The sequence below is a fragment of the Loxodonta africana genome, chromosome 3 (genome assembly GCF_030014295.1).
Source record: "Loxodonta africana isolate mLoxAfr1 chromosome 3, mLoxAfr1.hap2, whole genome shotgun sequence".
NCBI classification, from domain to species: Eukaryota; Metazoa; Chordata; class Mammalia; order Proboscidea; family Elephantidae; genus Loxodonta; species Loxodonta africana.
Window position 1 is genome coordinate 109,115,345 of NC_087344.1, and position 23,287 is coordinate 109,138,631.

The 23,287-nt window shown below is 39.6% G+C and overlaps 1 protein-coding gene across 5 annotated transcripts in view; it reads right to left on the bottom strand.

Annotated features, from left to right (window-relative positions):
- Nucleotides 1-23,287, bottom strand: part of WLS (Wnt ligand secretion mediator) — a 154,061-nt gene that overhangs the window by 88,825 nt on the left and 41,949 nt on the right. For all 5 annotated transcript variants that reach the window (XM_064282121.1, XM_064282122.1, XM_064282120.1 and 2 more), the window contains exon 2: nt 12,504-12,776. In XM_064282121.1, the coding sequence (XP_064138191.1) occupies nt 12,504-12,776 (273 nt within the window). The remainder of the gene's footprint in view (nt 1-12,503; nt 12,777-23,287) is intronic.

The window sequence follows — 23,287 nt, forward strand, 5'->3', positions numbered from 1 at the left end:
GGCAACGATAATCCATGAATAAGAGTCAACAAACATCACGTCCCCAACCTTTACTATCCTGGGTTAATCATCAATACAGTCTTCTCCTAAGATTTTATAGTTTGCTTCTCTCCCAAGTCAGTAGGTAAGACTATTCACACCAGTAAATTCTAGATTCTAGCTCTTGATTTGAAGGGGACTCACAGCTCTATAAAAACAAAGAGGCTGACAATGTAAACCCATCTCAAATACTGACAACCTCCCCACCTCCCACAACCCCACAAGCCCAAGGCCAGTGAAGTCTCCTGGAACTTGCTGGTGTATTTTGAGCTTTTTTAGTTTATACTTTCTTTGGGGTTGGGGGAGCATAATTAGACAGTAGAGGGAAAGGGATTTTGAAGTTTTTATTTCTACTGGCATTGTCTTGGATTCAGGTAGGTAAAAAAATTTTAAAGGTAACTTTAAAAAATCTTGGCTACGCTGGCCTACAATAAAAACTATCCATGCAGAAATGTTTCTTATAAATAGAAACTATAATATGTTCATGAATCAAAGAAGACTTCTCTTTTTCAGAAGACGTGAGTAGAGGTAGGCCTGAGAAGGTGGGGTTACAGGTTTCTTCTTAGTGGTTGCTTCAATACAGTTTGTTAATGTGTACCACTGCCGAGGCTTGGCAATTCAGTGAGGTAAACGGAGGAGCATTGGTGGTTCAGTGGTATAATTCTCATGTTCCATGCAGGAGACCGGGTTCAATTCCCTTGCCAATATGCAGCCACCGCTCATCTGTAAGTGAAGGCTTGTGTATTGCCAGGATGGTCAACAGACTTCAAGGGAGCTTCCAGACTAAGATTGAGACAGACTAGGAAGAAAGGTTGGTGATCTACTTCTGAAAATACGCCAATGAAAACCTTATGGATCACAGTATTTCAATCTGCAACTGCTCGTGGGTATGGTGTAGGACCCGGCAGCATTTTGTTTCGTTGTGCATGGGGTCCCCATGAGTCCAGGGCCAATTCTACAGCAGTTAACAATGACAACAAAGGCCATATTACCAAAGACCTGTTCCATCATGGCAGTTACAGTTTTTGTTGGTGTATAAGAATCCTTCTGACCCACTAAGCTGTCTTTGTGGGCTCTTTCCCAAGAGGCATAAGAAAATCTGGATTTAAGAACTACAACTCTTGCTGATGGCCAACAATAAATTCACAGGATTCCCTGACTTTCTTCCTTCTACAAATTCACCCCTCATCATTTTGGATAATGTGCCAGTTCATTTTCTACAGTCAATAAATTGTTCCTTTTTTTCTGTCTAATTGTCTGCTCTTGGTGTCTACTTAACATTTAATAATAGATACACAAATTTAAGGACACAATTCAAAAAAGTTAAGCTACTTTCTCCCAGGGCACTCAGCCACTGAACTTGAAAAGTGACTGGGTAATAATCTCATTCTAATTATTTTCTTTTACTAAAAAGACTTTTTATAGAAATGCTTTCAGTTTGGGGAAAAACATTATTCATCACTTATAGAACTAATTCCACCGCTTCATCTAGTCATTTGCAATAATGAAACAAGCAAGACTTAACGCTTAATTGTAGGGTAGACAGAGTACAAGGCTCAAAGCAAAATATAAAAACTTCATTAGTTAAATACAGAACACACTGCTGGCTTTCCCCAACTCCACAACATTTAGCAATATTTCCTCAGTCTCAGGAATTTTGAAATCCCCTGAAAGTCCTGGGTTTGCTACTAAAGACAGATGAATATACCTTGCGGCTTTTCTGCCCATGGCTTTTAGTGTGTCTATTTCAACAGCCTGTGGATTTGAAAGCTGGGGAGAGATGTGTCAAAAAAAAAAAAATCTGTCTTTGATCTCTGCACCCAAATTCCTCAAAAGAAACCCCTTGCAGAGTCCAGAGGTATGCTAAGAATCTGACTTGCAGTTGTAATCATTATACTAACACTCCCTTAGAAGTGGGCACCACTTTAGCCAACCCAAACCCGTATTTCCCAAATTCATACAGTGAAACCTGTGAGAGCTGGAACTCGAGGGGACTTCCAGGTCTCGAAAGCTTTCCACTTTTGACAGGGTGCAGTCTTACCACTTTTCTATCGCTTTCTAGCAGTGGAAAAGATTTGAGTTTTTCTTCTCTGACAGGTTTCTACCTTAGCACAGGTTCCAGCTTTTGCAGGTTTACTATACATAAATTGAGTGACTGATAATACACTTTGAAAGGAATGGTATAACATCTACCACGGCCTCCACCAGACTGAGTCCAGTATAACCACATGGTGCCTGGCTATCACCACTGACTGCTCTGACAGGGATCACAGTAGAGGGTCTCAGACAGAGCTGTAGAAAAATGTGGATAGAACAACATTCTAACTCAAAAATAAAGACCAGACTTGCTGGCCTGACAGTCTGGAGAAACCCTGAGAGTATGGCCCCTGGACACCCTATCAGCTCAGTAATGAAGTCATTCCTGAGGTACACCCTTCATCCAAAGATGGGACAGGCCCATAAAACAAAATGAGACTAAAGGGGTACAGCAGCCCAGGGGCAGGAACTGGAAGGCAGGAGGGGACAGGAAAGCTGGTAATAGGGAACCTAAGGTTGAGAAGCGAGAGTATTGACATGTCGTGGGATGGATAACCAATGTCATAAAATAATGTGTACTAACTGTTTAATGAGAAACTAGTTTGTCCTGTAAACCTTCATCTAAAGTACAATAAGAACAAAAATAAATAAAAGGAATGGCATATTTGGGAAAGTATTTTAGGAAGGCATCTCTTTAACAAAATAAGGTGCACCCACTCTAGAGCCTATTTCCGGATAATAGAATTTGTCCTTACAGAAAAATCTAAGCCCATTGCATAGATAAGCATTCTTTGTTTCCTAATGGTTAACCTTATCTCCAGACTCCAGAACACCAACATTGGAAGTGGTTTAGGCTTTTTTCTGACACCTTTTCTGTTCTGTCTACTCATACTCTCCAGCCTCCTAACACTTCTGAGTAGAAAATTGAAGTCCTGTGTCCCTTACAAGCCTACAGAAGCACCAGGCTTGTGCCCTGACAAGTATGTTAATTCCAGGCCTCTGAAAATGTTCCGGAAAAAGCCAGCACTGATCTAATCACAGATTTCAACAGATAGGTCTGTTCACACCTGTAATTAGTATTCACTGAAAGGTCAACCACTCCTCAATCCAAGCATCTCCATGTCTCTGCATTCTCTTCAATTTTCCTCCTTTCTTCAGCTATTGTAGACTATTGCTTTACAACTACCACCATTTAAAAGCTAAAGTGGCTACAGCTTTTCAGGCTTCACTGAATAACACTGTAGGTTTTAGAAATGTTTGTTTAAAAGATGAAAAGTAAGCGTTCTGTAAAATTACCTTTTTAAAAAAATGGATTTTATTTTTTAGAGCAATTTAAGGTAAACAGAAAAATTATGCAGAAAGTACAAAAGGTTCCCATATACTCCTCTCCTCCACACTGTTTCTCCTATTATTAACATCTGACATTCCATTTGTGTGCTGTATTTATTATGACGGAACCAATAGTGATAGTTAATATTATTAACTAAAGTCCATAGTTTACATTAGGGTTCACTCTGTTGCACAAGGTTTTGACAAATGCGTAATGTCATCTGTCCACCATAACAGTATCGTGCAAAGTGGGTTAAACTCTGGATTCCATGTTTTTACATAATATGCATGGAATATCTTCTTTCTCAATAATCAAATATACACATTCTCCAACAAATTTTATTACTATAAACTGCCCCATACTCCCATCATTTTCCACCCAAAGGCACCAGCCTAATTAAATCCTGGCAGTGATGAAACAATGACCAGCTTTTATAGGGTAAAATCAATGCTTTTCTCGTATTCTGAAATTTGTCAAGATCTCAAATCCTAGCTAAAATTTGTATCAACTTTAAATTGCAGCATTAAAAAGGAATAAATATTTAACCCCAAATGACAGGAAGCCATTTAAAATACACAGTCCTTAGATGATTTTATCTGTTCAAGGACCCTTCGAAGGTTAAGTGAAAACTCTGACCAGACATGTGTTGGAAACCCCAGGTTTAATTTCATAATTTCATAGCCCAGATGTGAAATCTCTTCTCAGGGTTTGAAATCTGAAACTCATTTCACAGACTACCTGGAAAACTTTAACGAATAGGCTTAGTCCTGACTTTTCCTAACACTTAAGGTAATATTGTTAGAGTGAAACCTTTGATAAACGAAAAGTCATCCACAAACAGGATCTTGTTCACTACACCCTCAGCCTCTGTTCTCCCTGTCCCATTTATTGCTGCCAGAAAGAAATCCAGAGTAAAGATAAAACTTGAAAAGTAGGCAGGCAGTCTTATTTTATCTGTTAATACAAGGATCAGAAAAAAACCTAGACCTTTTGAGTTTTATAAATATAATTATAATTAAAATACATGTACGTGTATATGTATGTGTATCAGCCTCTATCAAAGAGCAAAGACATTAACATTGCTCCTTAATCTTTTTTTTTTTTTAATCAAAGCCTTGCTCAGAGTCCACAACGAATTTATAGAGGATTAAATTATTCCCACAAATCCAACACGAAAATTTCTCACACTAAAGTCAGCAGCCTCGAATTTTCCTCCCACCTACTGCTCTTGCTCATCAATAATATTTTTTGATCTGGTTTTCTTTCTCTTTTTTTATTTTATTTTTTAAATTTTATTGTGTTTTAGGCAAAAGTTTACAGTGCAAATTAGTTTTTCATTAAAAAATTTATACACTAATTGTTTTGTGACATTGGCGCAATGTGTCACACTCTCCCCCTTTCCCTTTCCACCCTGGGTTCTCCACGTCCATTCATCCAGTTTTCCTGTCCCTTCCTGCCTTCTTTACTTTTGGGTAGGTGTTGCCCATTTGGTTTCGTATACTTGATTGAAGTAAGAAGCACGTTTCTCATGTGTGTTATTGTTTGTTTTATAGGTCTACTCTTTGGCTGAAAGGTGGACTTGGGGAGTGGCTTTAGTTCTGAATTAGGCATTTTTTTTTCTGGAGGCATAGTCTCAGAAGTTCCTCCAGTCTTTGTTAGACCAGTGAGTCTGGTCCTTTATCGTCAATTTGAATTTTATTCTACATTTTTCTCCTGCTCTGTCTGGGACCGTCTATTGTGATCCCTGTCAGAGCGGTCAGTGGTGGTAGCTGGACACCATCTAGTTCTTCTGGGCTCAGGCTGGTGGAGGCTGTGGTTCATGTGGTTTATCAGTCCTTTGGACTAATATTTCCCTTGTGTCTTTGGTTTTTTTCTTTATTCTCCTTTGCTTTGAATAGGATGGCACCAAGAGATGTATCTTAGATGGTGGCTCATAAACTTTTAAGACCCCAGACGCTTCTCACTAAAGAAGGATGTAGAACATTTTCTTTAGGAACCATGTTATGCCAATTGATGTACATGTCCCCTGGGACCATGGTCCCCAGCCCTCAGTCCCTCAAGGTGTGTGGATATGTCTGGGAAGCTTCTATGACTTTGCCTGGTTCAAGTTGTGCTGGCTTCCCCAATATTGTATGTTGTCTTTTCCTTCACCAAAGTTAACATTTGTCTACTACCTAGTTAGTGATTTCTCCTCCCTTGTAACCATCAAAGTTTTTTTGTTTTTTTCCTGTGTATAAACCTTTTCTTGGGTTTTTATAATAGTGGTCTCATATTTGTCCTTTTGTGATTGACTTATTTCACTTAGCATAATGCCCTCCAGATTCATCCACGTTGTGAGATGTTTTGTGGTTTTATCATTGTTCTTTATCTTTGTGTAGTATTCCATTGTGTGTATGTACCATAATTTGTTTATTCAGTCATCTGTTGATGGACACTTAGGTTGTTTCCATCTTTTTGCTATTGTGAATAGTGCTGCAATGAACACAGTGCGCATATGTCTATTTGTGTGATGGGTCTTATTTCTCTAGCACATATTCCTAGGAGTGGGATTGCTGGGTCATGAGCTGGTTTTCTGGATGATTACATGGTTTCAGGTAGTTTATACATTTATTGCATATAAGAGCTCTGGTGGTGCAGTGGTTAAGCGCTCAGCTTCTAATGGAAAGGTCAGCAGTTTGAACCCACTAGCCGCTCCACAGGAGAAAGATGTGGCAGTCTGCTTCCATAAAGATTACAGCCTTGGAAACCCTATGGGGCAGTTCTATCTGTTCCATAGGGTTGCAATGAATCAGAGTCAACTTAATGGCAATGAGTTTTGGTTTGGGTCAGTTACATATCTTGTCAAATTTTTCCTATGTCCCTATTAAGGCTCTGTGCTACAAGAAACTTGAGGATTTTATTTTTATTTTTTCTAAAATAAGAAACTTTGATACAATCTTTCTGTAGATGATAAAGTACATTTTGAATCCAAAGAGGTATTTGAGAAGGAGAGAACCTAAGACACATTCACATTTGATTTCCATACAGAAATGTTTTCATTATAGCCTTACCAACTTGTGCATTTTAATGTTTTAGGATTAATACTTTCTGGGAAGTAACATATCTTTGAAGTTATTAACATAATTAAAGATTATTTCTTTTTCTCTGGTTTGGGAGAAATACTCCAGACTTGATTTTAAAATCATTTCATTAATATTGCCAAAGCTGAAAAATGTGAATACTGAGCTTTCAAACAGATTCCAAATGAGTTTTGGGAATTCTAAAAAACTCAATCCATTTCTAATGAACATAACTTCCTTAGGAACTGGCAAAAGCAAGAGTAGCAAAAGGTACGACTTATTTTACATTGCTGGGAAAAGTTTTTTTTTTTTTTTTAAGAACACAAATTCAATTATAACAACACTCACTAAGCATATCTAAGGATCTTTTTCCAAATTTTGTAGTATAATTTAATTTTAGGACTTTACCATCAGCTTCTAAAATTTCACATGGGCTCATTTGAGACTCAATTATTTTACCAAACAATTTTAATGCCAAGTCCTGAAAGGGAATTACAGGCCAATCCCCTGCAGCACTGCACAAGGCAGGAACTGAAAGATAGCCCAATGTTTTCCTTACAACCGGAAAACAGAACCACGCTTCAAATACCTGCCCAATGTTAGAATGCCCCGTAACAGTTCCTCACAGTGACAGACTACTTGAAAGTAGACTTATTACTCTTACAGTCAATCCTGAACATCTGGATCACATTTTAACCAATATAAGATATATGGGAGCAATTGGGACCAGAATTAGTTTGAGTGTCAGTGTTACTGATTATTGAAATGTTATTGAAATAACAAAAATCTTATTTTAGAGTGGGAGGGGGCAAGTACCTCGACTAGTTGCTTTACGTGCCTTTTTTGGCAGGACAATGACACAATCTAAGAAATATTTCCATCCACAGTTTCCCACATACAAAGCTGTGGACTATGTAAGTGTGAACATAATGCATAATCTGCCCACTGGGAGTTTACAGTCTAGTAAGGAATCTTAGAAAATTATCCAATTGTCCAGACTCCAAGGCTGGTAAACATCACAGGGCTAGTTACAAACGAAAGGCGTTCAAGGAAGGATAAATTATATTCAGAAGGGAAAGGGAGAGAGAAATTGTAGACAATATTGAAAAAGGCTCCAGGGCCATGTGACCATTGGGATATTTTGAAGGATGAGTAGGTTTTTGACAAGGATCTGTTTGTTTGTGGGAAGGGGGTAGTCAGGTAGGATCAATATGAGCAAAAGTACAAAAAGAGAGAAACTCTGGGAGTGTTTAAGAATACAAAATTATTCCTGTGTGAGGATGTAGAGAATACGTGCAGGTTAGCAGTGAGAGGTGAGGCTAGAAAGCAGCCTTGGGCCAGAAGGAAGACGCTAAATTCCAAGCATTATCTGTTAGTCACTGAAAGTGTTTTGAGCAGGGGAAGCATAATATCAGAGCTATGCTTTTTCATGAAGACTAATCCCACTGACTTGGGTGAATTATCCTAGACACAGAAATAGGAATTGAAAAGGAAGCTGAGTTTCAGAAATAACGATGAACAGATAATTATAAGAGCTACTTTTTACTGAGTACTTACTATGTGCTAAGAACTTTAACATAAACTATATTTATTCCTTAGAGTGATTTGGTTAATTAGACATTATTATCCATATTTTACCGATGAGGAAACTGAGGCTCAAAGAGGTTCTGTAACTTGCCTGAGTTTGCAGAGCTTATAAGAAGGGGTGTAGGGATCTAAACCCATTTCTTTATGACTCCCAAGCCCATGCTCTGAACTATTCTACTATCCTGCCTCCTTGTCTGAATTAAAAACAATTCAGTGAACATATTTCAAATGAAACCCTGGCTCCTTTGAAAAGTATGCCAGCAGGGTATGCAGCTTCTAAAATAGTCCTCAATGCTCCCCACCTCCTATTTCATACCCTTGTATAATCCTCTCCTTGAGTGTGGGCTGAACTTACTGGTTCACTTGTAATGAATAAAATACAGCAGAAGTGATGGGATGTAAAGAGATTGTGGCTTCTGTTTTGGGCACTCACACTCTCTCACTCTCTTTTGGATCACTCACCCTGGTGGAAGCCAGCTACAATGTTGTGAGGCAGCCCGTGTAGTGAGGGACTGAGCCTGCCAACAACCATGAGAGTGAGGTTGGGAGTGGATCTCTCTCCCGCAGTCAAGCCTTCAAGCCTTTTGATAAGACTTCACATAAGGCCAACAACTTGGTTGAATCAGACTCCCAAACTAAGCTGTGCCCAGATTCCTGACATATAGAAATAGGGAGATAATAAGTGTTGCTTAATCTGCTAAATTTTTGGGTAATTTTCTACCCAGCACTAATTCAACCAGTATATAACAATTATTTAATTTCTTGTTACAGAGTAAATCGTTTCCTTTATGCTTAGAGCTAGGAGAAGAGAGTCTGTCTAGGAGAGATTAACCCAAACCAACCAAATTACGCATGAAATAAGCCCCAGGTAACCAGCCCAGATAACAGAATAGTGTGTCCTGGACCTCGGCCACAAACCATATATCAGTCAATCTACCTATTTCATCCTGCCATGACTGTTCTTACTGTTCTTGTTCTTCTCTTACATACATTCTTAGAACTCAGAACGTTGTTTTTGGGTGCCATCGAGTTGGTTCCAACTCATAGTGACCCTATGTACAACAGAACAAAATACTGCCAGGTCCTGCGCCATCCTCACAGTCACTGTTATGCTTAAGCCCATTGTCGCAGCCACTGTGTCAATCCATCTTGTTGAGGGTCTTCCTCTTTTTCATTGATCCTCTACTTTACCAAGCATGATGTCCTTCTCCAGGGACTGATTCCTCCTGATAACACCTCCGAAGTATGTGAAATGTAGTCTCACCATCCTTGCTTCTAAGGAGCATTCTGGCTGTACTTCTTTCAAGATAGATTTGTTCGTTCTTTCTGGCAGTCCATGGTGTATTCAACATTCTTCACCAACACCACAATTCAAAGGCATCAATTCTTTTTCAGTCTTCTTATTCATTGACCAGCTTTAGTATGCATATGAGGCGACCGAAAACACCATGGCTTGGGTCAGACGCACCTTAATTTTCAAGGTGACATCTTTGCTTTTATTTATTAACACTTTAGAGAGGTCTTTTGCAGCAGATTTGCCCAATGCAATGTGTCTTTTGATGTCTTAACTGCTGCTTCCATGGGTGTTGGTTGTGGATCCAGGTAAAAAGAAATCCTTGACAACTTCAAATGTCAAGAACTTGGAACACTAAAACTCAAACCTCAAGATTCACAACATCATAGAAGATTCTTTCTTTCCTGAAGCTGACACATTACATTGCACAGTACTCTTATTATAGCACATATCACATTCTTTCTTATTTGTAGGTTTAAGGGACGGTTTCCCAACCACCCTCTTCCCTTACAGGAACCATGTCTTGTTCAATCTAGTATCCTCAGTACCTAGTACTTAGTCCATGGTTGGTGCTGAATAAAGTTTCAATGAGTGAATGAATGAGTAAGTCAATGGTCAAGAGAATAGGAAGCCTGTTGGGGGACACGGGAAAAAGAACTTGAACGTGCCAGGCTACTGCACAATCTGGACCTTCATATGAGCCATTCCTTCTACCAAGAATGCTCTCCCATTTCCCCCTACTTCATGCTAGCCTTTTCTCCCTTTAACACTCACCTCAAATATCTTTCCCCCAGCCTCTACACATGCACACATGTGTGGGCACATGCACGCGTGCGTGCGCTCACACACACACACTTACCTGAGAAGCCTTCCCTTTTCCTACTCTACAGCTTTTTCTTTATGCCTCCACAGCCTCCTGGGCATACCTTGGTCACAGTACTGTAATGATTGGTTTGTTTGTCCGTCTTCTCCACTTGATTATATAAGCCCCTTGAAGGCCAGTGCCTCTTCTGCGTCCACATCAATACAGTGCCTGGCAATAGCTGGCACTCAAAAACAGTTTAAAATAAATCAGTAAAAGGCTGAATGAATGGGAAAAAGAAAACTCTCTATTCTGGCAAATTATCTCATCATAATCTCTTTGTCAAGCAGGCACATACACAGCTCCAACTCCTAAACAGAGTTAAATTACTGTCATTTTATATCAAGATTATTACAGACACAGGAAATAAGACTTTTTAAAAAGTGCTTTAACCCAGGGACAGACACCAGGCAGAGCTGTCTTCAACACACTTTTTTCTCTACCCGCCTCATCCCTGATTCTCTGTTTCAACAAATAGTGGTTTCTGTCTTCTCAACCTAAGATTCCTGTGCTGTCCCCAGATGCCACATGTGGATCTGCCCCCCAGGAATCTTCTCTACACACCCATGAAATGTTTTTAGGTCCCATATCCTCAGAGTCCTGAACTACAACCAGGCAAGTTAAAACAATAGTATAGTTTTAGTAGATTAGCAGAAAACAAGTGCTTACAAATTGCTGCTCCTTTTTTTTTTTTTTTTAAGATGATGAAAAATCTATTATAGCAACCTCTATTAAAGAACATTTAGGTTGTTTCCATTTTCTTGCTATAACCAACAGTGTTTGTACATATATATCTGTACACATGTACAAGTAAGTATTTCTTCAGCATAAATTCCTTTTTGCAAAAGGTCCATGTATGCCAACTTATTGAAGGCACAGATACAAGACCACTATCTCTGGGCTGAAGGTCCTTACTATTATGAATCATTTATCGAAGCTTCTTCCAACCTTTCCCCAATACAAGAGATGGCAATGAGGCCACTGGAGCTTTGACCCAGAACTCCATCTGGGAGACTGAGGAGCTGCAATGAGTGAGACCACAAGTTTGGGCCAGGCCAGGGACAACGGTGAAGCTGGCTCAGCTGACCCCACTCACTTGCTCTTCCCACAAAACTCCTAGAAAGTGAGGCCACGAATGAGTTCCTTGATCACAACCTAATCCTGGGGCTCATTTCCAGCTGCCTTGAGTTTTTGCCAGCTCCATGGAGGGTACCTCCAAGGTGATCTGCAGGGCCAGGCTGAACCTAGAACAGCCCATGTCCCTGTTGGGGTTGGGGGGCCCCAAGGACTTCTCCTACAGGGTTCAAGAGGGAGTTTAGGTCTGCATCCACTTAATCTGTTCACTTCCTAATATCACTGACTGGTTGCCATGGTGATCTCAGTTCCTCAATCCACCACCTCATCCAAAATGGATGATGCAAGTGGTACGATGCAGGGCAGGAAGCTCTCCCAGGCTATTGGAGGAGATGCTCCTTTTCCAGGAATGGGGAGTGGCAGAGGGGCCTCTGCTTATCCCCTTCTCTATACTCGTTACACACCTGAGACCTTGTGTCCTGACACCCCTTTGCTTTGGGCTCCCCTTTCCTAAAGCCACACCAGCCCACGTGAGGAGGGGCTGCCAGTCCACCCATAACAGTACTATGTGCCCAGGAGGGAAAAGAGGTTGCCACTCCCATTTTGACAAGATCTTTTTCTAAAGTGATAGCTTTGTTCAAAGCCCAGTGGGAAAAGACATTTTGAAACATGGGATCTTTCAGAAGCCTTCAAATCACTCCATTCAGGTGAACTCCTCAAAAAAAAAAAAAAAACAAAAAACAAATATGAAACATGTAACGTTAAAACACACTGTTTTGTGGTTATAAAATGGTTACATGATTATAACAGAAGATCTGCAAAATGGAGAAATTTTAGTTCAAAACATTTACCCATAATCTTTAACTAGAGAGGTGATGTGGCTTGGTGGTTAGGGTAGGGCTCTGAAGCCAGGCTGCCAGAGTTTGGTCCCAACTCTTCCACACTCTAACTTTCTGACCTTGTGCAACCTCACTGGCGCCCAGGTTGTCCATCTAGAAAATGAAATAATAATGAGACCTACCCCCAAGGAATTGTTGGGAACATTAGGTGGGTTAAGTACATGTAACTTACTCAGAAAGGTGCCGAGTGAGTGAGTAGCAAGCAGTCTATAATTGTCAGCTCATTATGGTCACTTTTACTGTTACTAGAACTGGTTCCAAAAGAACCCAGGGAGAGAAGTTTCCAAAGGCAAGAGAAGGCATGAGAGAAGAGTGTACTTACGGATTTGGTTGTTCAGCTTGAATGCAATGTCCAGCTGCAGGATAAAAAGCATGAACTGGAACCAAGGACTCATCTCCATGAAGGGGAGAGGAATGTGGACAGAAAACACAATGTCATTGGCTTGGATTTCCTTGGTAATTGCTTCATTGAAGTCTCGGATCTTGTCACATTGGTTGGGTCCCCAAGGCATCAGCCATTTTGTCTTGTGATGATTTTTATGGGTATCCACACATTTTACTGACATGTAGGACACTGCTGTCGTGGGCCCAGGAGCTGAAAAGAGAAATGTTTTTCTGTTTTAGAAAAAACAGATCACTGAAGTGATCATTTCTGGCTGACCTTCTTCCCACTACTACCTTCCTCCCATTTTTTTATACTTCTTTCTATTACTTGGGATTTGTGAAGCCAAGGAATATCCCAAATCCAAGCGAGGGTCCTTCAGTGACCACAAAAAACCCATCACTGTCAAGTTGATTTTGACTCATGACAACCCTATGTGTGACAGAGTAAAACTGCCACATAGGGTTTTCCTGGCTGTGAACTTTAAAGAAGCAGGTCAGCAGGCCTTTCTTCCATGCTGCTGCTGAGCGGGTTCAAACTGCCAGCCTTTAGGTTAGTAGTTGAGCACAAACTGCTTGCGCCACCCAGGACCTTTCAGTGACCGCAAGAGGTGCCATAAAGGTATTCCTAAAGTCTTCCCATTGTGTTTTCGATTACTTTTATTTGAACAATACTTCCATAACCAGTTTGGTTCAGTTACCCTCACTTCAAACAAATGCCACAAAATCAACTGTGCTATAGTTTCCACCTATCTGGGGGCTTGGGAAGACTCTGGTACTCCAAAGAGCAGTCTCTGAAGTCAGAAGACCTTAGATTAAAGCCTGGTTAAACAACTTAGCTGTCAGCTAATCTTGAGTAATCAGTCAAATGCATGCTAGCTTGAGGACCCTCATCTGAGAAATGAGATGGCTGGTGCCTAAGATTTCTCTTCACTCTGAAATCCTATAACACTGCTTTTGACTGAAAGAAAGAACTATGCTGACCTCAGAACCCCACTTAGCATGACACCTATCAGAACGTGGAACTCAACATTGACCAATACTTCAAAAAGAATACTAAAATATGACCCATCTATTTCAAGAGAGAAAATCAAATCAAATCAAATTAAAAAAAAAAAAAACCTTTTTGTGATTGTATAACGGTTATTACAGAGAATCTTCAAAATACAGAAAATTTAAAGTTTAAAGCAACATATATCCAAAATCCCACTAGAGGGAAGTAACCAATATTGGAAAAATCAAAATATGATGTCATTTCTATAAGTGTGCAACTAAATAAGATTTATAAATGAATTAAGCTGCACAATTTAAAAATACATACAAGCATTAACACATATTTTTGGAAAATGGGATCATATCATATCTAGTTTGGTAGCCTCTTCTTTTCATATGCTTTGAGAAGCTGAGTAGCACACTGGTAAAATAACATCAGTTCTGGAGCCACCTAGAGTGGTGTCAAATCCTAGCTCTCTCATTTTTGGCTTTGTCACCACGGATCTATGCTAGAGAAGTTTTACGCCAGTTACTAAACCTATCTGGGTATTAGTTTTATTATCTCTTAAATGATAATAATAATAGGACCTACAACCCCGAGTCACTCCATGCATTAACAAGTTAACATATAAAATGTACTCAGAACAATGCTTGAACACAAGAAATGTATAAAATTAATATTAGCTGTTACATTAGAAACATTTTTTATATAATTAAAATTTTCAATTAGTGACTGCCAAATATTCAATCACAGGTTAGTAAAATTTAAATACTCCTGTACTGGTTTGTGAAGACTGTCTATAAATAAGAGTAATAATTCTTTGTTTAAGTGACTGCCAAATATTCAATCACAGGTTAGTAAAATTTAAATACTCCTGTACTGGTTTGTGAAGACTGACTATAAATAAGAGTAATAATTCTTTGTTTAATATATTTTGTTAGTAATTCATTCTAACTTTTCCATCTCTGCTATGCTGTCTAAATTTCTTTGTGACTTTTTTTAAACATAAACAAATTTCCGATTTTTACAGATCTCTTTTTCTTTTTTCCCCCATGCTTTTGTGCTTAGGGAAACCTTCTTTCTTGCCAAACTCAATAAAAAGCCACATATATTAACTTCTAGTTACCTTCTTATAATTTCATTTTTTTAATATTTAAGTCTTCCAAACATCTGGAATTTATTTTGATATAAGGTGAGGTGAGGTTCTAGCTTTACTTTTTTCCCTAAATATTTAAATTATCTTTTATTGAACAGGCCTTCCTCTCCTGTTGATTTATAGCATCACTTTTATCTTATGTATACCAACATTTTTGTTCATGTGGATAAATCCTCTTGTCTCAAAAACCTTTTCGTCTGGGGCCTTAAAAGCTTGTGAGCGGCCATCTAAGATGCATCAATTGGTCCCATCCCACTCGGAGCAAAGGAAAATGAAGAAAACCAAAGACACAAGGAAAATACTAGCCCAAGAGACTAAAGTACCACATAAACCCAAGATTCCACCAGCCTGACAGCAGAAGAACTAGATGGTACCTGGCTACCACCAACGACCGCCCTGACAGGGAACACAACAGAGTCCTGAATGCAGCGGGAGAAAAGCGTGGAGAACTCAAATTCACGTAAAAAGACCAGACTTAATGGTCTGACAGAGACTGGAGGAATCCCCAAAAATATGGCCCTTTATGACACTCTGTTAATCTAGAACTGAAACCATTTCTGAAGTCTACTCCTCAGACAAAGATTAGACGGGACTATAAAACAAAACATAATACACGTGAGGAGTGTGCTTCTTAGTTCAATCACATATAGAAGACCAAATGGGGGGCTCCTGTCTGGATGCAGGATGAGATGACGGAAGGGACAGGAACTGTCGAATGGACACAGTGAACCCGGGGTGGAAAGGGGGAATGTGCTGTCACATTGTGGGGACTGCAACTAATCCCACAAAACAATATGTGTGTAAATTTTTATATGAGAAATTAACTTGAGCTGTAAACTTTTAACTAAAGCACACACACACACAAAATTTTTTTTTTTTTTTTTTTTTGCATAACTGGTAATTCTGGACAATCTACTCCATTCCATGGATTCAGCTATCAGTTCATGGGCCAGCACGACACTGTTTTGAATTCTGTAAATTGATGGCTTGTATTAATATCTGACAGAGCAATCTCCCTGCCCTGATCTATTTCAAATTTATATCCTTTTGCTGAGATTTATTTTTTTTGAAATTACATTAAATCTATAAATCAATTTGGGCAGAATCAGCATCTTCTCCCAATATTTAGTCTTCCCATTTAAGAACCATGATTGCTTCTCCATTAACAGGAGTCTGTTTTTATAACTCTGAAATTTTTCGTAGTTTTCTTCATGTAAGGCCGGCTTGTACAATATATTTTTATAAGATATTTATAAAACTTTTCCCTGAAAGTTGGTAGTGAAAGGAAAACACTATCAATTATGGTTTATGTGCTTGTTTTAAATATGTTCACTTCTGTGCATATGATACTTAGCAAACTGTGTTTATAGACCTTTTCTGAGCAAAAACTATCTCTTATTTAACAGTGATCAGGTAGTAACTACAGAAAATGTGTAAAGCAAGAGAAAAGTCATTTAGGAGGCAAAAGGGTTTATTTTTAAATTCTGCCCTCTTTCTGAAGCTCAGACATACTTTTTAAAAATTTCCATCCCTAAATATCTATGCTGATGGTAAATGTTGAGGATATCATCAATATAAAAAAAAACAAAAACAAAACTCATCGCTGTCCAGCCGACTCTGACTCATAGCAACCCTACAGGACAGAGCAGAACTGCCCCACAGGGTTTCCAAGGAGTGGCTAGTGGATTTAAATGGCGGACTTTTTGGTTAGCAGCCGAGCTCTTAACCACTGTGTCACCAGGGCTTCATCATCAATATACACGTAGTAAAATGTTATGTCTGCAGAAACTTACCAGAAAACTCAGCCCTACTGAACTCTCACTGGAAGGTGTTCAGCGTAGTAACATGAACTCTACAATGCAGAGTCACCACTAATCCATGCTAGAGCAGTTTGTCTTTAAAATTCAAAACTGTACCATTGAGACTTTTACACCGAATCCATCTAAAATCAGACACCTGGCTTATTATTAGAAATATGAGTCAATCAAACGTTGGTTGTCCTGACTCAGCTAAATGCCCACTGACATTAGTGAGACCAAATGGCACATTCATCTGAAACCTTTTTAATGTGGTTGGAGAAATACACAGTGAGACAAAAGTCATGAATGCTATTTTGGCTAACACACTCAAACTGACTATTTGCTGCAGAAAATAGTTACTACATTTTAAAATTTCTATTCTTCCAAAATGAACCTAACCTTTTTTCTTTCTTCTTTTTTTTCCCTTTTGAAAAACGAGCCTCTTACTCCTCAGCTCAAAATGAAAAATAACTAGCTGAGTTTCTCAGTTAAGCTCCAAAGCCACATTCCAAACTTAATAACAGAGAGGCTGAACACTTTACAGCACAAAGGCCCAGTGTGCGTTTTTAATGGACACAGTGAACGCCTGCCTTTGTAGCGGCCTGCATTATTTTTGTTCTTTCATTAGTCTAGTGTTTTGTGTATAGAGAAAAAAAAATCCCAGGAATACTAATATTTTCATAAACATCACGACAATGAACTTGGAGAAGCCTCGTGCGCATCTCAAGCTATACCACCAGAATCACAGATATTTTTCTTCACTTGAATAAATTAACCCTCTAGTGTCAAAAACCTTTTGCATTAACTTAAAAACCAAAAGATAATTTAACATTTTCTAGTGCTCAAAAGGAAAGCTGCTTGTATAGTTTGAGAAAACAGACATTTTGAAACATGGTTAACGTTCCCCCAGTATAATACTTACCGTTTCAGACAACTTCCTACTTTCCACATAAAGAAACAACTAAGAGTGAATTTTCAGTTGTTTCTTTATGTAGAAAGTATACTAAAGTTAACTAAAGGCAAAGCTTATAGCTTTGTCTAACATACGTGTTTTTATTAGCTGTAGCTAAAATTATAACTACACAGAGCATAAAACACTACCTAGAATAAAAAATATAAAAAGCTTTATTTCTGTCTTTAAATTTAAAAAAAGACTAAAGGGTTTTATTATAAGGAAGAGCAAAATGGAGAAACTTTAAATTATCTGCAACCTTTGAACAAACCACAATCGCCTAGCTGACAGGCAGGTAGATGTAATGACGGTCCTACTTAGTCACCAGCGTGGTTCTAGGGATTAATAGAGTTTGTGTACTTAAGAAGGTCCTGGGTGGATTCAGGTCAACAAACTGAGTCATGTTTGCTCAGGTGAAAACTAAAAATAACCGCTCCTCAGTATTCCTAGGATAGTAACGCAATATCACCCAGCTGCCCAAGCACACATTCTAAAGTCCCCTTTTACCCATCCCAGGAAGATTAGCAGTTCGAACCCACCAGCCGTTCTGCGGAAGAAAAGACCTGTGGATCTGGTCCCATAAAGATTTCTGCCTAGGAAACCCTATGGGGCAGTTCTACTGTGTCCTATAGTGTTGCTATGAGTCGAAATCAACTCAACAGCACACAATAACACCCACCCATAGCACACTATTTGTTAAAAGAAATGGGCCAAAAGCTACTTCTACATCAGTACAATTTAGTAGACAGGACACTGGCCAAAAATTAATATGCCCAGTCACTGGGAATTGGTTAACTTACGGTAGGTTAAGACAGCATTTAGAGTATGCACGGAAGTTATAAAAGCCACAAGCCACTCACTGAAAACACTAGCCTATCTCAAGTTTAGTTCTCTTTACTATGTCAAACGTTGGCTTTTTTTTTTCTTTTCTTCTTTTCTTTCCCTACCTGCACTTCAACACAATAATTTTGGCTTCTATCTCTCTACTATAGAGACCATGAACTGTGAAACGTAACACTACATGACATCTAATTTTAGAATGATAAATCAATGAGACTTCTAACAAATTCAAAGTTATGAAGCACTGCACAAACACAATGACGCTGATACTACATTCAACAAATACGTCTTGAGTACCTACTGTGTGCCAGGCACTGTGTTAGATGGAGTCAACCTGATAGAAACCAGCCATGTGGAATGTACAATTCATGGTGAAAACAGACAATAAATAAATGATTACTGGAAATATTCATTACAATTGTGGCAAATGTTATTATTTATCCTGACATTACCTAAAAAAGGCCAACAGTCAAATATTCAGGAGGTCGGAGAAATGAATTTACTAGAATGAGACCCAAAATTCCAGCAATCATGACATTATAACCTCAGATAAAAACAAAAGTGAATAATGACTAAAAATGTACTTCTTTTCGAGGAAAAGTCATTGGCCCAGTCAGCTTCCTGTTACCTCATTTCAAATGGTTGTCCAGTCTACAATTTACTCTCCAACCAACCACTACCAGCTATCATGCTCAAAGTTGAGTCAACAACAAATCATTAGCCCCCACTCCTGGCAGAACCTGTAATTAAAGAGTTGGCCAGAGATACAAGACTTGGTTGCTCCTGAAAAAGTTAAACTAAAACTAAAAATGTTGACATGACACATGGTCTCCATTGAAGCCAAAAAAGACTATTTCTTTGCTCTGTTACAACTAAAGACGATTCCTTTAGCAATTATCTAGAAGTCTTACTTTTACTATTATGTGGTTACTGGGCTAAGGATAGAAAGCAACAGTCCCAGGTCCTGAATTGCTCACGGTCTGGTGTGGGAGGCTGACAAGTTGGTGGAGAATTACATCCTGATTGAAAGCTGCTCTGGTGGAGGTGTGCACAAGGATGCTTAGGGGGCAGAGAGGACCGGGGGTGGCTGCTTGTAAGAGGCCTGGACTTAGCCTTGAAAGAGAGCAGGTGTTAGCCAGGGTAGAAAGGGGGAGAGCAAGTGCCACAGGCTTTGAGGAAGAGCATGTGCTAGGTTATAGGATATCTAGAAAATCACATTTTCTGCAGATGACTGTGTCTCAGTATTAAAATTTTTAAAGAGATCATTTAACAGGTAAGTGTCCACCACTGCTCCTGCCTTCGTTTACCCCTCGCTTTCCCCAACCAGTATAATAGTTCTACTAGGGTGGCTTGGCTTCTATTCTGAACAGTTTCTGCTCTACTCTATAAAAACCAAGCCAGATGACAAGCTGATTCTGACTCATGGTGACCCCATGTGTGTCAAGGTAGACCTGTGCTCCATGGGGTTTTCAATGGTTGATTTTTCAGAAGTTGCCAGGCCTTTCTTTCAAGGCACCTCTGGATAGACTCCAACCTCTAACCTTTTGGTTAGCAGAAAAGAGGTTAACCATTTGCATCACCCAGGGACTTCAAGAAGGAATAATACATAGACACTTGAGATCCAGGGCCCCAAAATAACAAAGATTCTGTATTTTGGGGAATGGCCCTGGTGGTGTAGTGGGTAAGATATCGGCAGCCGAAAGGTCAGCAATTCAAATGTACCAGCCCCTTCTTGGAAACCCTATGGGGCAGTTCTACTCTGTCCTATAGGGTTGGAACCAGCACCTAACGACAACATTCTTTCTAAGACACTTATCTCTATCCTATAGCAGGCCACAAGGCCAGACATGAGACCTGCTGGGAGAAGGGGGAGTGGGAGGGTGGTCAGGGTGGGAAGGGAGAAGCTCCGCCTACTGTTTTCAAAACTGGGCCTCCAAAGGGCCTTTGAAGTCTCAAGCATCAGGTAATAGCCTTCCTCTAAATTAGAGTAAGAATGTCTGCCTTGCAACAGAGGTGATATTTAAAGATTAGTCTGCTTCAGGCTACAAGGGGAAGGAATGTGGAGAACAGACCAGTTAAAAGGGGAATTCATGTTTACAAGCACTAATAATTGGAACCCCTCAATTTGAAAAAGTAATGGTTTTAAGGAAAAATGGGCCAAGACAGAAATATTCTAGAGAATTTTATTTTTACCACCACATTTAGCTAACACAAATGGCAACAAAACTATACACATCCATTTAAAAACATACAGACAGTTGCTGGCAGATATTTTCTTCTACTGACTCAAGAGAAAAGTCAATTTAACTTTCTTTTTTCATTTCTAAAAACACTATTTTTTTAGAAGAGTTTTAGATTTACAGAAAAACTATGAAGATGGTACAGAGAGCTCCATGTGCCCCACATTTGATTTAACTCTTAAGACCTAATTTCAGTTAAAAATCTGCTAAAAAAGAAGCAAGACAAGTAGACCCATGAGACTATGCGTGCAGCTCCTTCCTGAAGGGGAGACAAGAAAACAGAGGGGGACAGAAGCTGGCTGAAAGGACAGGGAAATAGAGGGTGGAGAGAAGGAGTGTGTGTCTCATTAGGGAAAGAGCAACTAGGAGTATACAGCAAGGTGTATATAAATGTTTGTATGAGAGGCTGATTTGATTTGTAAAATTTCACTTAAAGCACAATTAAAATTAAAAAAAAAAAAGACACAATCCAAAAAAAAAAAAAAAAGAAGAAGAAGAAAGTCTGCAGTCACCATCTCTGTACCAGTTAAGAAAACATGAATGTTTGGTGATTTATCTATGGTTTTATCATTTCATTTATTTATTCTCCACCTTGTTTCAGAAAAGATTTTAGGCTGCTAAACCAAAAAACCCAACCCACTGCTGTCTAGTCAATTTTGACTCATACGGACCCTACAGGACAGAGTAGAACTGCCCCATACAGTTTCCAAGGAGCACCTGGTGGATTCAAACTGCCAACCTTTTGGTTAGGAACCACAGCACTTAACCACTACGCCACGAGGGTTTCTAGAAAGTGAGCATTAGACTTTATTAGAAAAATAACTGGAACTGATTTAAGAGGACAGGATTAATGTTCAGGGATCACTAAAATTGACTTGGCCTATGTCTATACTTAAAAAAAGTTGAGAACAAGGGCAATAGCTTGATAACTTAAGCCTCCACAACTTTTATTTGAAATATAAAGCTAAGTGGCTCAATATCCATTTCATTTGGTAATACTGACACAACCTCCACTGCCTAGCGATGACTAGTATTTTATAAGAAGTTAATAAAAACTGATGTACCCAAATTAGTTCTAACCTTTGCTATCTGAATATTTATGCTTGCCTTAAATAGAACATACATAAAATTTATTGGAAATTTAGGATCTTGAAAAATTCCAAGGTTTACTTGGGATTTTTTGATGTGCAAAAGGTTGAGGGAGGTGGGGGGGGCGGGGAAGGGAATATAGTTTGTAGAAACCAAGGAAACTAGACAAATTCCTCTTATTTATACAACTATAATTTTTATTCAAATGTCCCAAAAGACTCATTTAACAAAAAAGAATCTTCAGTTAAACACAGAAATTAGTTTTTTAATGTGCTAGGTTGAGTGCCCGCATTCAGAGGGTGTGCTTTTCTCAAACTCAAAAGCCTCTGTTGGTTAAGTCTGGTCAAAAGGAAACCTGTGGATGAGGAGTGAGCTTCTTGGCTCAAGTAGACACATGAGACTTTGTGAGCAGCTCCTGCCTGGTGGCGAGATGAGAAGGCAGAGGGGAACAGGAGCTGGTTGAATGGACACAGGGATTACAGGGTGGAGAGAAGGAGTGTGCTGTTTCATTAGGGGGAGAGCCGCTACGAGTACATAGCAAGGTGTGTAAGTTTTTGTAGGAGAGACTGACTTGATTTGTAAACTTTCACTTAAAGCACGATAAATAAATAAATTAAAAAAAAAAAAAGGAAACTGTGGAATATACTTATATGACTTAAGTAGCCAGATACATATTATCGGGTTGCACTGTGACATCTTGGACAGCTAGCACTTCTTGGAGCCACAATTGATTACCATTCACTCAAAGTCAGTTCCTAAAAAGATTTCTTAGTATCTGCCTTAGCATGTACCTAAATTTTAAAATGTCTCATAACAACAACCACTTCAAAAATTTCAGCTAGGGCGGAGCCAAGATGGCGGAATAGACAGTTGATTCCGGCAAGCCCTCTTTACAACAAAGACCCGAAAAAGCAAGTGAAACGAGTATATTTGTGACAAGGTGGGGGCCCTGAGCTTCAAAGGCAAGCTTAGAAAACGAACTGAGGGGCGGGGGGAGGAAGAGACCGTTCAGAAGCGGAGAGGAGTTACAAGACCTGAATTCGTGGGAGCCCTCAGGCACAATTCCCTCAGCGGCAGCGGCGGGCTGCTACTAGGGGCTGCTACTAGCATTCGGCCGCAGCTTCCTCAGGGAGAAGCAGCCAGTCACACAGCCCACTCACACCTCCGGAACCTGAGAACAGCGTGCTCTCAGCAAAAGCTAAGTACTTGCCTACATTTTACCGTGCCTCCCCACCCCAAAGCCGGCTTCAGCGGCTGAATTCCCTGGGCCAGAGAGAGGCACTGATGAGCACCTAGAGCCATCCTCCCGGCCTTGGGGAAGGAAAAAATTTGCAATTGGGAGAAAAGATAATTTGGTAGCTCCACTAACCAGGGGAGCTCAGGACAGAAGCGACTCCCATCCAGGCATAAACTGTCCATGGACTTTGAGCACCTTTCCCTTCTGCATGGACTTGTGTGGGCCTTTTTTGGGAGAATAGGCCCTTGTTGGCAGACTCCAACCATTTCAGCTGTGCGGTGGAGAGGTGGGTGTTTGATGTCTGACATTGCTTTGCCTATTAAACAAGGTCCTCACCTAACCACATCAGGGACTTAAGGACTGGTAGCTCCACTCAGGTCACCCAGACACCCGTGACAGGGGTCCAAAGATAACTGGT